This window comes from Prenolepis imparis, unplaced genomic scaffold (assembly GCF_030444845.1).
Source record: "Prenolepis imparis isolate NDT839.2.m4 unplaced genomic scaffold, iyPreImpa1.0 SCAF_14, whole genome shotgun sequence".
NCBI lineage: Eukaryota > Metazoa > Arthropoda > Insecta > Hymenoptera > Formicidae > Prenolepis > Prenolepis imparis.
This window is the reverse complement of record NW_028141172.1, coordinates 128,333-142,941: the sequence shown is the minus strand read 5'-3', so window position 1 is coordinate 142,941 and position 14,609 is coordinate 128,333. Positions and strand designations below refer to the sequence as shown.

The window sequence follows — 14,609 nt, the reverse complement described above, 5'->3', positions numbered from 1 at the left end:
CTGGAATGTCTCGCGAAACGAAAGCATAAAGAAAGTTTAAAAATATGAACTTTAGAGAACTGCGGACTCTCGCGCGCGGCGAGAATCTTGTAATTTAGCCCGCTAAACGTCTCGTAAAAACGCTGCGTCATAATTGCGCACAACTTATTTTCGACACCGATAAATTGTCGAAAGAAAGAAAAGTTTTCCAGTATATGCTCAATTTGTCAGTTGATCAACACGAGGAAAAATTGAAGAATTATTTCATTTATACATCCGCAAATTTTTATTTAAATAATTAAATATTTATATAAAATGTCGCTTAAAATAAATAATGCTTTTGCACGAATAATATTTCCAATGTCGCATATATGCAGGAGGAAATAACGCAATGAAAAATATTGTGAAATGTTTGCGCGCGTGTAAGATATATGTATATTTATCATCGAGGCACACGAAAGAGAGGGAAAAAAAGGGAAATCCCGAAACGACGATCGTAACGCGATCGACCGATCGCAGATGCGGTAAGCCTCGGGGGCCTCGGTGTCACAGATAAAACGGCAAACAGATAAAAAAAATGATAAGATCGCGAGATTGCGCGGTCCAACGAGACTTATTAATTGCAATCGCGAATAAATCATGACAGATTACGCTTTGACGGATTGCAAAATTCATACGTACAGCGTGTGCGACACAAAGATACAAAGATACAAGAAGAGGCGGTAAAACGCGGAGAAAGCAAACAAAAAACGCGATAAAATGCCGTCGTCGCTGCGACGAGAATCGGTCGTTGAACGCTCGATCGAGATTTATATTCTTGAGACTTATGCATGCGCATATTAAATAACGTAAACATGCCGAGCGTCGAAAACACGTTTTGCCGTCACGCCCCAATTAGTCGTCGGCGGCGTGATTTAATCAGAATTTCATTTGGACAACATTAATTTTGCGGAATATCTCTCTTTCTCGTTCGCAGACAAAAATACTTATTTTTAAATGCAACGATGTTTTTTAATGTTACGACGCGGTTCTCTTTGACCGATCGCACAATCGCACTTTGTTTCTCTCGCCGAGATCTATCGTAAAAATCGAAAATTCTCACGACGTTTGCATTAGACGAGAGATTTTTATTTTTTTTTCGCGACGCTAGTCGAACAAAAAAAATGCGAGTCGACGATCCACGCGCGCGCGCGATATTTTCAGTTCGTCGGAGCTAAAAACGCGCATCGTGAATTTCGCTTTCAACCGCATTTGGGCTGCGCCACGTTCTCGGTTCAACGAGGGTCATTCTTGAGTCATAGACCGGACGCGCCCTGGGCCAATGCGCTCTATCTCGCTCTCCTCCCTCTCCCCCTCTTTCTCTCTTTCTCTTTCTCTTTCTTCATCCCTTCATTCTCTCTCTTTCTCCCCCTCATTGCGGGCTTTGCCTGGCTTCCAGAAATTTCGATGACGAATTCCCGACCGCGAGGCACTCCTCCGTAGCGCCATTCGGAAGATTATTACAAGTCTCAGTCAGTTGGAGATGCATTCGGAGAAATGCTCAAATTCTTCGAGAATGAAAAGCGCCGTGATATTGTCGAAAGTCACGACATTGTCGTGCAATTGAAGGAAAGCGTGTATTATCATGTTTTATGTACGAGTGCGCACTTGATCGCACGGTTATTAATGAGAGACATTCCGCGGCATAATAAACAATGCTAAATCATCATATCTTAACACGAATAAAAAGATAATTTATTTATTCTATTAATTTATTCTCTTCGTATCGATTGTTCTCCGTTCAGCCAAAATTTCTAATTCCGATTCACACACAATTTGATCCACTTGAATTTATAACATTCAAGATGAAATGTCTAAGATAAAATAAGACGCAAAGAGTCCCCGCTTTATTTTTAATCGGAGAAAAAAATGTAATTTTACCTTCTCCGTTCTTTCATCGCAACTCGAGAAATATAAAGTCGAATATACGCGGACCCCGAAGCCGTGCAAAGGGAGAGAGAAGTTCGAATAATCGTTCTATTTTAAGGCCGCATTACACGGAAAACGTGAGTCGGCGACCTGCACGACGGTCTCATCCCCGGTCACATTGCTGCAACGTGATGGAATCCCCCTATTTCGACTACGTTTAACCAGCGCCATTGTTCATCGAACGACAGAGTCAAATATACTTGATGCACCAGTAACAAAACACAGATATCGGGCCCCGAAAAAATGTTTGCTCGAGATACCGCAATGTGACTGCACTGGCTCACCTTGCCTCGGTTGGTGCAATATCACGGTGAATGACACACCGGTGAAAGGACAGATTTTCAAGTCGTAATAATTTTCATTTCTGATCTTTTCTCGGTTATATCTCCGAATGTTAAAAAAATAATCTTTAGAAACGTATTCTTTTTATATATGTTTACAACATTTACAACATCGCGAGAATAAAAAATATTCATTTCGTAAGTATACGAGTTGTAGTTAGCAGCAAATTGCAATCTATAAATTTTTACATTTTCCGATTTACATTTCAGGTTGCGTATTCGCATAAAAAAATTACGCTCGAGTAAAAAAAAAAAAAAAAAAAAAAGAAAAAAGGTAAGATTTGCAGAGTAAAATTGCAAGGACAAGCGCGATATGATGTCTGATTGTGCACAACCAGAATCGTTTCGTAGACTTCGTACCTTCTAGATGATTATAACGGAGGGCTAAGAAGTCCGTCGCGAGCGCGAAACAAAAGAAGGAGAAACGTGCGACCGCGGGAACACGGAGGGTCATAGATTTCCTCTCCTTCCTCCCCTTTTCACACGCATTCCATTCGTTTCCCCTCCATGCGTAAGCTTCAACAGTGCACATGTATACAGAGTGTTTCGGATCAAGCACAGCAACAGATGCGATCAACCGAAAATCGAAACATATCCTTAATCGAATTTATAAAATTACGAGAAAGATTATAAAATTCGAGAAAAAAACAATATCAATGTGTGTACAAAAATATCAAACACATCCGTATCAATGCACAATTTAACATAATTTACAAAATCAATGCATCGAATCAAAGTTTTGAATGCGGTGTAAGTCAATTAGCGAGTAAACTACTCACTAATTGAACATTTGAACATTAAACATTTCGCGATACTTTAAGTCAGCTAATCGAATACTCTTTGCTCACATTTACCTTCTCTTCATCAACAGACTTTCAATTTAAGTTTTGATAATACGAAGAAATCACGGACGGCACTTTACCCTTCGGATTTCTCTCTCCCACCCCCGCAAAAATAGGTCAAGATCCTCCCGCAGCAAGAGCGCGTCCTCGAGGAGATGTCGATGGTGGAGGCAGGAAAGGGTAAAGGTGGAGGAGGCAGAGGAGAAAGGAAGCGGTACAGTCTGAGCCAGAGATAGGGCAGAAAGGGAGAGAGAAAGAAAGTTGCACGCTGCACCGAGTCATCCGTTGGTGCGACGTGGAGGGGAAATGCACCGAACGATGGAGGTGGGATGTCGGGATAGGATGTTCTCGGCGAAGGGCGAGAAGGGGGTTGACAGCGGCGGCGGCGCGACGGCAACCGCCGCTCTGCCTTGAACCTCGCACGGTGCATTGCCCGTCGCTCAAGGGCGTCCGCTGCCGCCTCCCCCCCTTTGCTGTACCACAAATCCACCTCTTTCCCTTCCCCCCCATCGACGACGGCGGCGGCGGCGGCGGCGGCGGCGGCGACGATGGTAGCGCGCGAGTGCTCGATGAAGGCGCTTCACGTCGCGCCTCGTCTCTCCTACTCTTATCGTCGTTCGATTCAGGAGCGATACAATTTTCTAAAATATTGCATTTTAGGCCCGAAATGTTTTTCAAATGATTTCCAAGTTGTATATATTTTAGTTTATAAATAGGTAAAGATCTAAAAAAAAAAAAGAGTTAAAAGTGCTTAGATGTAAATTTAAAGAGTAAACCAATTCTTTCCTGATTAATATTGATGTCTCATTACCGTGACAAAAACCTTATAAATAAACTTTATAAATAAAATGACTTTAACAGGAAATAAACTTTGAACTTTCCACACAAAATCAAATTTTAATTCTTTTAAGTATTTTTCAGAAAAATACCTATACATTTTAATGATAATTTAAAAATATCTTTCAAAGACAAAACAAAATTAATTGTATTTCAATTAAAATTCTCGATATATTTTTTATAATTATATGAAAATAACTCGATAAGAAAAGCTTAGAAAAACTTCTCGAAAGACTTTTCGCTTATCATTTTTAATCTTTTTATTTTATCTAAAATTAAAGCATCGCAAATCAGTCAAAAAATTGCATCATAAAATTATTATTAATTTTATATTTAATCGTGTTTTGTCAATTGCACGTTATTCTCTATAATATTACATTTTTCTTTTTTATTTTACGTTTTATTATCGACGGAAAGCCATAGCGTAACGATTTTGTTAGCGAGTATGCCAATACTTCGTAACGAGAAAAAGCACGTTTGCAGCGAGCACGTGTGTGCTCGCGACGTTAAAATCAAGGTCGCCTTGCTGCAAGACTATTAATAGTCCAATGTTTGTTGCTTTAGAGCAGAGCGAGCAGATGTTTCGATAGGTTAATCGACTTTCGGTATTCCGATCATCGTCGTCTTTATAGGCTCACCTCGAGAAAGATCGACTACACTTTGTTCATTCAAGGGCGGCAACGTTTTCGTCGCCGTTGAAGAAAGAAAAAGGGGCTTTTATCATTGTAAAAAATACCCGCACATAGCGGATGTGTGCACACTTTATATATTATTTATAACACCTAGCCTGATTAATTAACACGACAAGTTTATTTTAACCCTAGCCTCGCACGGAAATGTTTCCAAACACGGTGATTAACAAATGAATACATGTTATGCATTTTTATAAAGCTACGCTATGCAAATTCATGCGCGCGCAATGTCGTAGAAGAAAATTAAGACTCACCGGAGCTGCCCATCAGAAGCAACTGCATCTGTAAACACAAAAGATATATTTATAACAACGCAGTCAATTTCAGTTGAGCGCAACTTGAGTGTGTACAATATAATTTAAAGACAGCGATTGAATATAATAACATATAAATAAATTTTTATAACAGATTTTTTAATATATGTATATGTAAATATGTAATAAATAAATGACAATAAAAACAATAAATAAATTGTCAAATAAGAATAAAGTATACAGTTTGAGAAATTTAATTAATTAATTAATTAATCGCTGATTAATTCGATGCAAATAATCGACGATTTCATCGCCTGCTTCTCGTTAGGAGAAACGGGAAAATATAGACAGATAATTCGCTCGCGAGATTGTACAATAAAGGACAGGTAGACGAGACGCTTATCGATTAAGACCGCATCCCGCGTACGAGTGACAGTAGCATAAAGGCACTAACGTACACTCGATATTGCAAACTGGCGTGAAATCGAGTGATTCACTCACTCACTGACTATGACATTACATTACCGGGCAGCGCGTGTGTCGTTGTATTTTCCCATGACAGCCGACAACGGATGACACGAAAGCCTAGGAACTGGTTACATCATTCGCGCAAACCTGACTATATTCTCGCCGGAGAGTTAATATAGCAGTGCCGGTCTCGCGTTATCGCAATCGAATATTAAAATCGAATATATGTAATGTATAATAGAAATCGATAACACATCTTTACGTTACGTGTCCCGAATATACGTAATCACTTTACTCATCGGTCAAAACGGTTTTCTTTGTCTTTTCGATAAACTGCAAAATCGAATAAAAATGTACAATATTTTTTTTTAATACGCCTTCTTTTTTTACGTATCTGAATTTAGGAAATTATGTTAATTTTTTAAGTTGTTTTGCTCGAATTTGATTCGCTAAATGAATCGTCAAAAGCCATCGAGAATTAACTCGATAATGCGCCGTCTCGTCCCAATTACCTTTAATAACCTCTTCCATTATACATATTAGACGACGATCTATAGCGGCGAAATTATTAAACGACTATCAGACGAGGAAAAAGACAAGCAAAAGAGCAAAGTGATATAATGTAGCGCCCATGCCTGCAGAAGCGTCTCTCTGTATGACACAAGAACCTAGCAGTGCAACTAGTAGTTGCATAATCGCTTGCATTCTTCGTACTTGTCTCGCAGATGCATTCCAACCCCGGTTATGTAGGCAACTTCTTTCATACTTGAAGTAACGCCATCCGCATTGCTTTTTTTTCAAATCAAATCATTCCAGACGCTCGATTAATTATTAACAATTCGACATAATATCGTATAAAATTTATCCATCAAGTTTTATTTCTATTCGTTTCATTTCACGAATGTTTAATATACGCATTCTACTTTAGAAAAGAAAAAAGAGTATCTTTTTCAAGAATCTGTTAAATATAACTTTATTCAGAGATTATTATTAATCGCACTGCAAATGCCAAAAATATTATAACAAATGCAAGCAATTTTGTAATCCATCAAAATGATTTTTAATGACATGTTAAATAAATACTATAAATACTAATCGTTTGACGGCGAATATACATACACAATTTTTTCAAACACGTAATGTCGGTTAATAAAAGCAAAAGAGAGAGCAAGAGAGAGAGAAAGAGAAAAGATAGGCGGTTAGGGCGAGTTCGCACACATTTACGCGCACATACGCACACACGCACACACGCACACGAGACGACTGGAGGCAACAGAACAGAAGGCGAGCGAACAGGACGGAAGGAAGGGTGCCGCCGTCGCGCGGGGGCCGCGGTGGAGAAGGTTGAGGTTATAATACCATTGGAGCAGTGGCCGCATGACCTTGCGTACGCGTCTAGGTCGATGAGCCACGGTCATTAGACGTCTCGACCGCCGAATCTTCGTCGAATTTCGTGCGCGACAGTGCAGCGCGCATCGCTGGCAATTATTCTATATTTAACGAATCGCGCGCGAAAAGAATTCGCTTAGGACATTAAGTACCGTACTAAATAAAGATTTGCGCAGTGCAACGTACATTTTTCATGAAAAAACTGTCCATTGTCCATTTAAGCAATGTGAAAGGTGCTCCTGATTTCAATAGATATTGAAAAAAACAAATAATTAAATATATTGAAATTTAAAAAATTTTAATGGTTTAATTTTTTTCGCGTCACAAGCGATTTTTTGAAACTTTCAAGTTGAAGCAAAGTTTCGGCACTCTCAATAAGAATGCAAATCGAGTGATAAAATGCATAGCGATAGGATTAACAGCATTTTTTATTCGAACGACGCGTTCCAATAAGGTCGATCTGACTCGATCGAAATTCTTTTACGCAGCTTTACAACGAAAAATTTGTTGAAATTGAATAAAAATCTGAAGAGCCAAAGATGCATCGCGTAAAAGTGACACCGTACACGCGCATTCTCGTTTAATCTAACAACGTGTCAAAGTAAACGCGTGAGGTAAAATCGACGAGCAAGCGATCTTTCATGACGGTCGGTTGCACCGCGCTACTCTCGTTGCATAATCGCCGCATTCCCGGTGCTCGGTAGGGCTTGCAAATGTACGTAGATAGGTAGATAGGTAGGTAGGTAGGTAGGTAGGTAGGTAGGTAGGTAGGTAGGTAGGTAGATAGGTAGATAGGTAGGTAGGTAGGTAGGTAGGTAGGTAGGTAGGGCGCGTCCGAGTGTGCATATACGCACGCACGCACGCACGCACGCATCAACTGATCGCATGCATGATGCGATGAGTATGATAGATACACGAACAAAAACCGGGACACATATATATATATTTGCCTGATTCAAGTTTTCTCTCTCTCTCTCTCTCTCTCTCTCTTCTCACATAAATCATACAATCAACAATTATATGGATAATGCAAAAATATACATATACCTATATTTAGAAATAGATTATACAATCTTGCAATTAAATGGATCGAGAAAAATTTTATTCTGTATGTATATATAATTTCATTAATTTAAAATAATTTCTTACAATATTGGAAAACAATGTTCTTTTTTATAGCAATCTGGAATTTCAAGTACATTTGTTGTTTCATTCGAATGAGATCATTTCTTCGAAACGATTGGTAATAGCATCATGAATCACGATTTGCGCAAACGCGATATTACAGAAGAGGAGAAAATGAGAAGAATAAGAGAGATAGAGAGATAGTGAGAGAAACAACTGACGCGGGTGACCTTGCACATGCGAGTCTGGAATAAGCCTGGAAATAAGCCTGGAAATAAGCCTGAACCGACATCGTCGTTTCCATCGTCGCGAAGAACAACCTATCGCCTCCCTTCGCTAAAAGCGAAGGTCCAAGATGCAACAGCCGCTACAGCCGTATTTATAAATACCCTCGGCGTTTCTGTCTCCACTCGTTTTATGAACGAACGAGTCGCCGCGGAAAGATGTTACGAGATGCATACAGAAGAACGTAAAGGCATTTTACAAAATGCAATCGCAGCCAAAAGCCGAGAATAAACTATTTCTACTCGTGCAAAGAAAGAAATTTACGTTTAAAGTTTGCAAGAAATATCAGCCTTCGAAATCATTTGAAGAATGAACAAGATGTACGAGGTTTAAAAAAAAAAGCTCGCGTCATATATTTCCAATAAAAGCTCAATTTCGTCGTTTACAAAATTCTCGCGCAGCTAGAATCGCCCCAGCATCTCTCTCTTCCTTTCTTTCTTTTGAATTTCACAATGCACCGGCATCTTTTGTTCCTTTCTACGAATCGTGATACCTAAGATTACAAGACGAAACCGACATTATCGATGCTAAGTTTTTACGACTCTCGGAAAAAATATAGTAACGTGAGATAAAAACGAGACGTTCGAGTGCGCATTCCATCGATATATCTTGCTCCGATATTGGATTATGAATTACCGAAATCAGTTAAAGGGCGATAAGATTTGCAGTCGAGACGGTACACTTAAGCGTCTCCCGCGTATATCATGAATCGATTTCGGGGAATTATTTTGCTATCACGATTGTTTTTTTCGAGGAAAATGTGTGTACATCTCCGTCGATTATATATACGTCCGAGTTGATCAAACGATGCCGTAAGCCGACTCGTTGTTATTGCACCGTCGTTACACGCACACAAGTGCACGCAAAAGACACGACACAAGATGGATTGCAATGTCATACCTCGAAAAACAAGACGTCCAGTTCATCGTCCTGATTACCTCAAAACAGTCGCGCGCGTAAACATTTGCGAAATTTTGTCTCGCTTATATATATGTGTGCGCCTTTATTTAAACAGACGTTCGAAATAATAAAACCGTAAAATTTCCCTTATCGCCCCCAGGGCATTTAAGATATTTTGAGACAATGCCCACGTCACTTATATAAAAAAAAAAGATGTTACGAAAAATCGAAAATTCTTGACCTATGATACTGCGAGAATATTACATAACGTTTCGCAAATTTGCTTCTCGAGTTGTCAGCTTATCGATCTGCGATATTTGTATGTTATATAATTTTTGTACATATATATCAAACATTATATATTAAAATCATTTAACAGAAAGTCAATATTTATATGTGCCGTTATAATCTTTGACCTTGCAATAAAAACACTGTTGCTTAATACACAGCAGATTAATTCAATCAATTATTTTTCTCCACAAGTATCAATTGTGTATTATCAATGTCAAAAAGATTTTTCTTTGTATGCATGATTATTTTTATTATTTAATTTTTATGCATTAATATACATATACATCCCTCTCTCTTTCGAGAGTTTCGTTAATTATTATCGCTCACTTAAAGTTGCTCGCCACGTTACGTATGAAAGAAAATAATATTTGATTGTTCAACTATTAGTTTTTGAATAAACAACAAGACAAATAAAGTAATAGATAGCAACATTTCTAGAATATTTGGCTAATGTAGGATTAAACATGATGCATGTATATGATGTGTATGAAATGCAGCCCTTTACCAACTAGACAAAACACAAATTTTAACGACAACGACGACAACGACAACGACGACGACAACCACGGCTGGGCTTAAGTGTCGGTGATCTCACTTTCGGGGAATGCCGTCCGGACGTTTCACCGAAGTGCATCGTTCGTTGTCGCGACGATATCGACCTCTCCTCGTATCGCCGAGTCGAGTCGAGTCGAGTCGCGCCGCGACGTCCGTCTCTCTCTCTCTCTCTCTCTCTCTCTCTCTCTCTCTTTCTCTCTCGCGGGGTCAAAAATAAACGAGATTCTCTCATGGTGTCGGCAAGAGGCGATGGCAGGGGAGAGAAAGAGAGAGAGAAAGAGAGAGCGAAATTGCGTCTCGCGCGCCGCGCAAAAGGAGTATCGATCGCGTTATCGCCGGCGCGTTGGACGGCCGTGAAACACGCACGCGGTCTGGCGTACATTTTATTCAATCCCCGGAGGAAGCCCGATATTCAGAGCGAGTGACATAAGAGGAGTCGCCAATCGGTTGATCGAGAGAGAACGCACGACAGCGTAACATCAGGTCAATGCCGATATCGTTCGCGACGCGACATTGACCAAGGTCCGGTTTTAAAATTACAGATAGCAACATTACCGCGCGCTCGTTGCTATAAAAGATAAGAGTACGCGATGGTGATAAATTTAGAAAAAAATAACAAATATTTATTAAACAAACAAATTATCGGGAAGAAGAGGAGAGACCTCTCAAGAGTGTTCAATCGAGAGATATATATTTTTTTTCTTCAATCTCCGTTTCCCACATAATCACGCGACACCCTGTATATAAGATCATTATAGCCGAGACAAGGTCTCTCTTGGTTCAAATTCGCCGAAAAAATTTCGCGGCAGACGGTTACGCAAGAGGATAGCGGTTACTCGTTCGCAATTACACGTTCGACCGATTCGCTTTTGTTGCTGGCCGATTCTCTGTTATTGTTATAACTATTAATTGTTTTCCATTCTTTTTCTGTCAGTTAACCAATCGTTCGTTATCAGACCGCGCCTCGATTCGCAATTCTCAATCGAGAGCAAACAGATCGAGAACAAATGTCCCGATAATGAAATCGCACGCGTTTGCTAACATCTCTCTCTCTCTCTCTATCTCTGTCGGCAGGATGCACATTAATAAGATGTAATGTGGATCGTACCTTTATCTTTCGTTCCCTCACTCTTTGCCTTCTTACGCAACTTGTATACATATATATATATATGTATACGTGCATCTCGAGAATAACACCAAGGTTCGAAAGGCGAACGTTCAATATCTATATCGAGTAATATCGACAAAGTAAACTTTTTTCCAAGGCAGACCTTCGCGGCTATATATATATTAATCATTCGGCTCGTTCAACATTTATATTTAATCTCGCGCGCGATGCTTCGCACCTTCTTTTACGTAGCCATTTGAGACGATAAAATAAGATGCGTGTTGCCCTAACAAGTCATACAAAGTACGTGTCGCTTAGAGAAGACGCTTCTCTAGCGTGCACACCTCGCGCACGTCAAAAGAGTCATCCAAACCGGTTAAGGGGGCTAACCCGAAACCGCATTTCTCCATCCGTCGATTCGTCGGGATGCGGCGGGACGTGAAGGGAGCAAAAACGACGAGAGGAGAGAGAGAGAGAGAGAGAGAGAGAGAGAGAGAGAGAGAGAGAGAGAGAGAGAGAGAGAGAGAGAGAGAGAGAGAGAGAGAGAGAGAGAGAGAGAGAGAGGACGAGGGTATGAACGATATCGAAGTGATTCGGAACGACTTGCAGCGCGATCAGAGTCGAGAGAAAAAAGCGATGGTCGTAATTAAGATTTTGCTAGTTGCAACACAGTCGAGGACTGCCCACGCCTGTTTCGATAAACACATCGCGATCGTGGGAATGGGTTTTAACGGTCAGGCAAAAAAGAAAAGAGTGAAGCAACAAAGCGATGAGAAAAAAATTACGATAAAAAATTCAAAGAAATTTCTCTATATAATCAACAAGAGGTAAAGTTTCTCTCTTAACTTGTAATCTTTTGATACAAAGTTTTCTTCTTATCAGGTATAATTGTAAACATATCAATAAAAGAGAGAAAAGAATTTATACAAAAAATTTGGACAAAATTCAATTTCAATTTGTATAATATTCTAATCTTAAATAATATAAAATTATGATGAGCATTTTTTTACAAGGAAAGAAAAGAGAATGTACCTATATTAATACATGCAATTACATCATGCACGAGAATAAACATGGGTAATTTTCCTCGTAACGTCGATAACGTCGAGAGATCTGACCTCATATAGGAATTATATTTCGACGAAACATTTTCGATTTCTGACGATGATATTAATAATGACTTAAGCGATGAGATTTGTCGAGCGATTACGCGCGGAGATTCGCGCGAGAATTGCCGAAGAAAGCGAGGAGGAAAGAAAGAGAAGTCGCTGCGTAGTAGAGTAGGAGGACGTAGGAAGGAGAGAGATAAATGCAGCGCGACGCGAACACACGAGCGAGACAGCAATTCGCTCGCGCATGATAGAGCAAGGTGCAATGCTCGGCACCGGCGGTGCACAAACAGCGTCGGACGTCGCGGTCCGCACCAGCCAAGGTCACCCGGGTAATGTCCCGATGCCCCCTATGCAGGACAAATTCAGCCACTCGGCCGAAAGCTCTCGAGAGCTCCGCCACGGTGCGGAGGCGCGTTGGCGAGACGAGAGGAGGAAACCGACCTCTCTCCCACCGCACTACCCCCTTTACTCTGGAATCTGCTATTGAAGGGGAACCCTGCGGTTAAAGCCGGTGCAAGCGCTCGTTCGCGCGTTCCGAGCAGACAAGAACGCATTATGCAACGATTGTTGTGAGCTTGTACGATCGTCCAAGTACATTAATCCTTCTTCGTTCGCGTAACAATTTATCTTTTACAAACTATTTATTAGATATGGAAATAAAGCGTTTAGAAAAAATTTCGCTAAAAAAAATAAAATATTTGAAAATTTATTTTTTATTAAAATACGACGAGTACGAATAAAATAAAATATTTATTTAACAATAATTTACGTTATAAATTGAAATAATAATTTTAAAAGTTAAAATTATCAGAAATTCTTATCTTCTGAAATATATAAAATTTTCAAATTTATGATTTGTGATATAAAACGTGAATAAAAATAAAATATAAAAAAAAAGAGAGAAAGAGACGTAAGCCCTCACATAAAAAGAGAAAGATAAAACAAAAGTAATGCAAATTCTCAATATTGACAAAAAAATATTCATATATTTTATTGTCCTTTATAATAAAAAAATAATTTCAATATACTCCAAGGTTTTAATTATTCTTATTTTCTATTTCAAAAACTTTTCTCATCTCTCTTACAATTAGTAAGACAATGTAAATAAAAATGATACGAGAAATGTTGGGATAACGGGAGAGTTTAGCAAACTCCTAAAAGTGTCCTGATTTATATTTAAAAAAAAAAAGCGATATAGAAAGTATCCGGCGTACACAGTTTTTGATATTGATGAGCGTAACGTATCAGTTACCTAAATTTATTACATAAATATACGTAAGAGTTTTTCGGTGAAAAGAGTCAGGTTCGATAAACACGGCGAAAGAAATGGAGTGTGTCTACACGTGTGTGTCGAGCGTGTTTTTTGCGTACCAAAAATCATAGGGAGGGACGAAAAAAGTAGGCGCCATTGCACGCTCATGCACGTTGTGCAGCAGCAGCACAGCACGCTATCTACTTATTTTTATGACAGACGCGCACGCGCGTGCACGCACGCTGCTATCGCGAGCAGCTTCGCGGAATATATACATATTTTGTTTGTGGCGCATCCGTCCGCTGACGAAACCGGATGATGACGCTCTTGGGTTTGAAAAAAATTTAAACTTGTCTCTTTAATGAAAGACGGCGCGAAAGAATATATCAAAAAAGAAAAAAGGCGATTCTTTTATTCAAACAACGCGTTCAAGAAATGTTTAAATATGTCCTTAAATTATGTTTTGTGATGAAATAAAAAAGAATCTAAAAAGAAATCTCACATATTGGAAGTTTTTATGACTAAAGTTATTAAACTCTGAAAAACCTTGAGACCTAATATTTTCGATATTATTACATTTCGATATATTAGCAATATATTAGCAATATATTAGCAATTTTTTAAATATTTTAATCGAAGAACACATATAGCGGATGATTTTCGAAAGTTTAATCGCCCTCTTTGAAACGTTCGCTTGGTGTCTGCATTTTTCGCATTCGAAATCTTTGGCATTTTAAACTCGCAATGTCACAAGAGAGAGATGTCAAAAGAGCGCGTCAACTGTTACGACATCGTATTAGCGGAAAAAAGCGCGCGTGGATTCGAGAAGAATATAAGTACCGTTTGTTTCCGACAGAAAACGCGTCACTATCTTGGCCGACGTCCAATTAAACGCGCTCTTTTTGTAATATCATCATCGTCCACGCTATCGTACACGTCTATATTATAGCACATATTCTGCGAATAAAATAATGAACGCTGCATAGTTTTGTAGAAAAACGATTATTCACTCAAATTCGAGCGAGTGAATCCTTCTGGGAACGAATGTGTCAAATTTTTCATCCAAAATTTAATTACCACAGCGACGGTCGTTAGAATTCACAATGATGCCACGCTTTATATTCCCGTCGAATCGATTATATCAGCACAATGCTGCCTATCAGTCGGCAATTCAAGCCACAATTCCAAGTAATTGATAGATCACCCTGTTT

The 14,609-nt window shown here is 39.2% G+C and overlaps 1 protein-coding gene across 6 annotated transcripts in view; it reads right to left on the bottom strand.

The window, feature by feature from the left end:
* LOC145945730 (uncharacterized) overlaps window positions 1-14,609 on the bottom strand; it is a 262,355-nt gene that overhangs the window by 213,226 nt on the left and 34,520 nt on the right. For all 6 annotated transcript variants that reach the window (XM_083054894.1, XM_083054893.1, XM_083054898.1 and 3 more), the window contains one exon: window positions 4,914-4,941. In XM_083054894.1, the coding sequence (XP_082911020.1) occupies window positions 4,914-4,941 (28 nt within the window). The remainder of the gene's footprint in view (window positions 1-4,913; window positions 4,942-14,609) is intronic.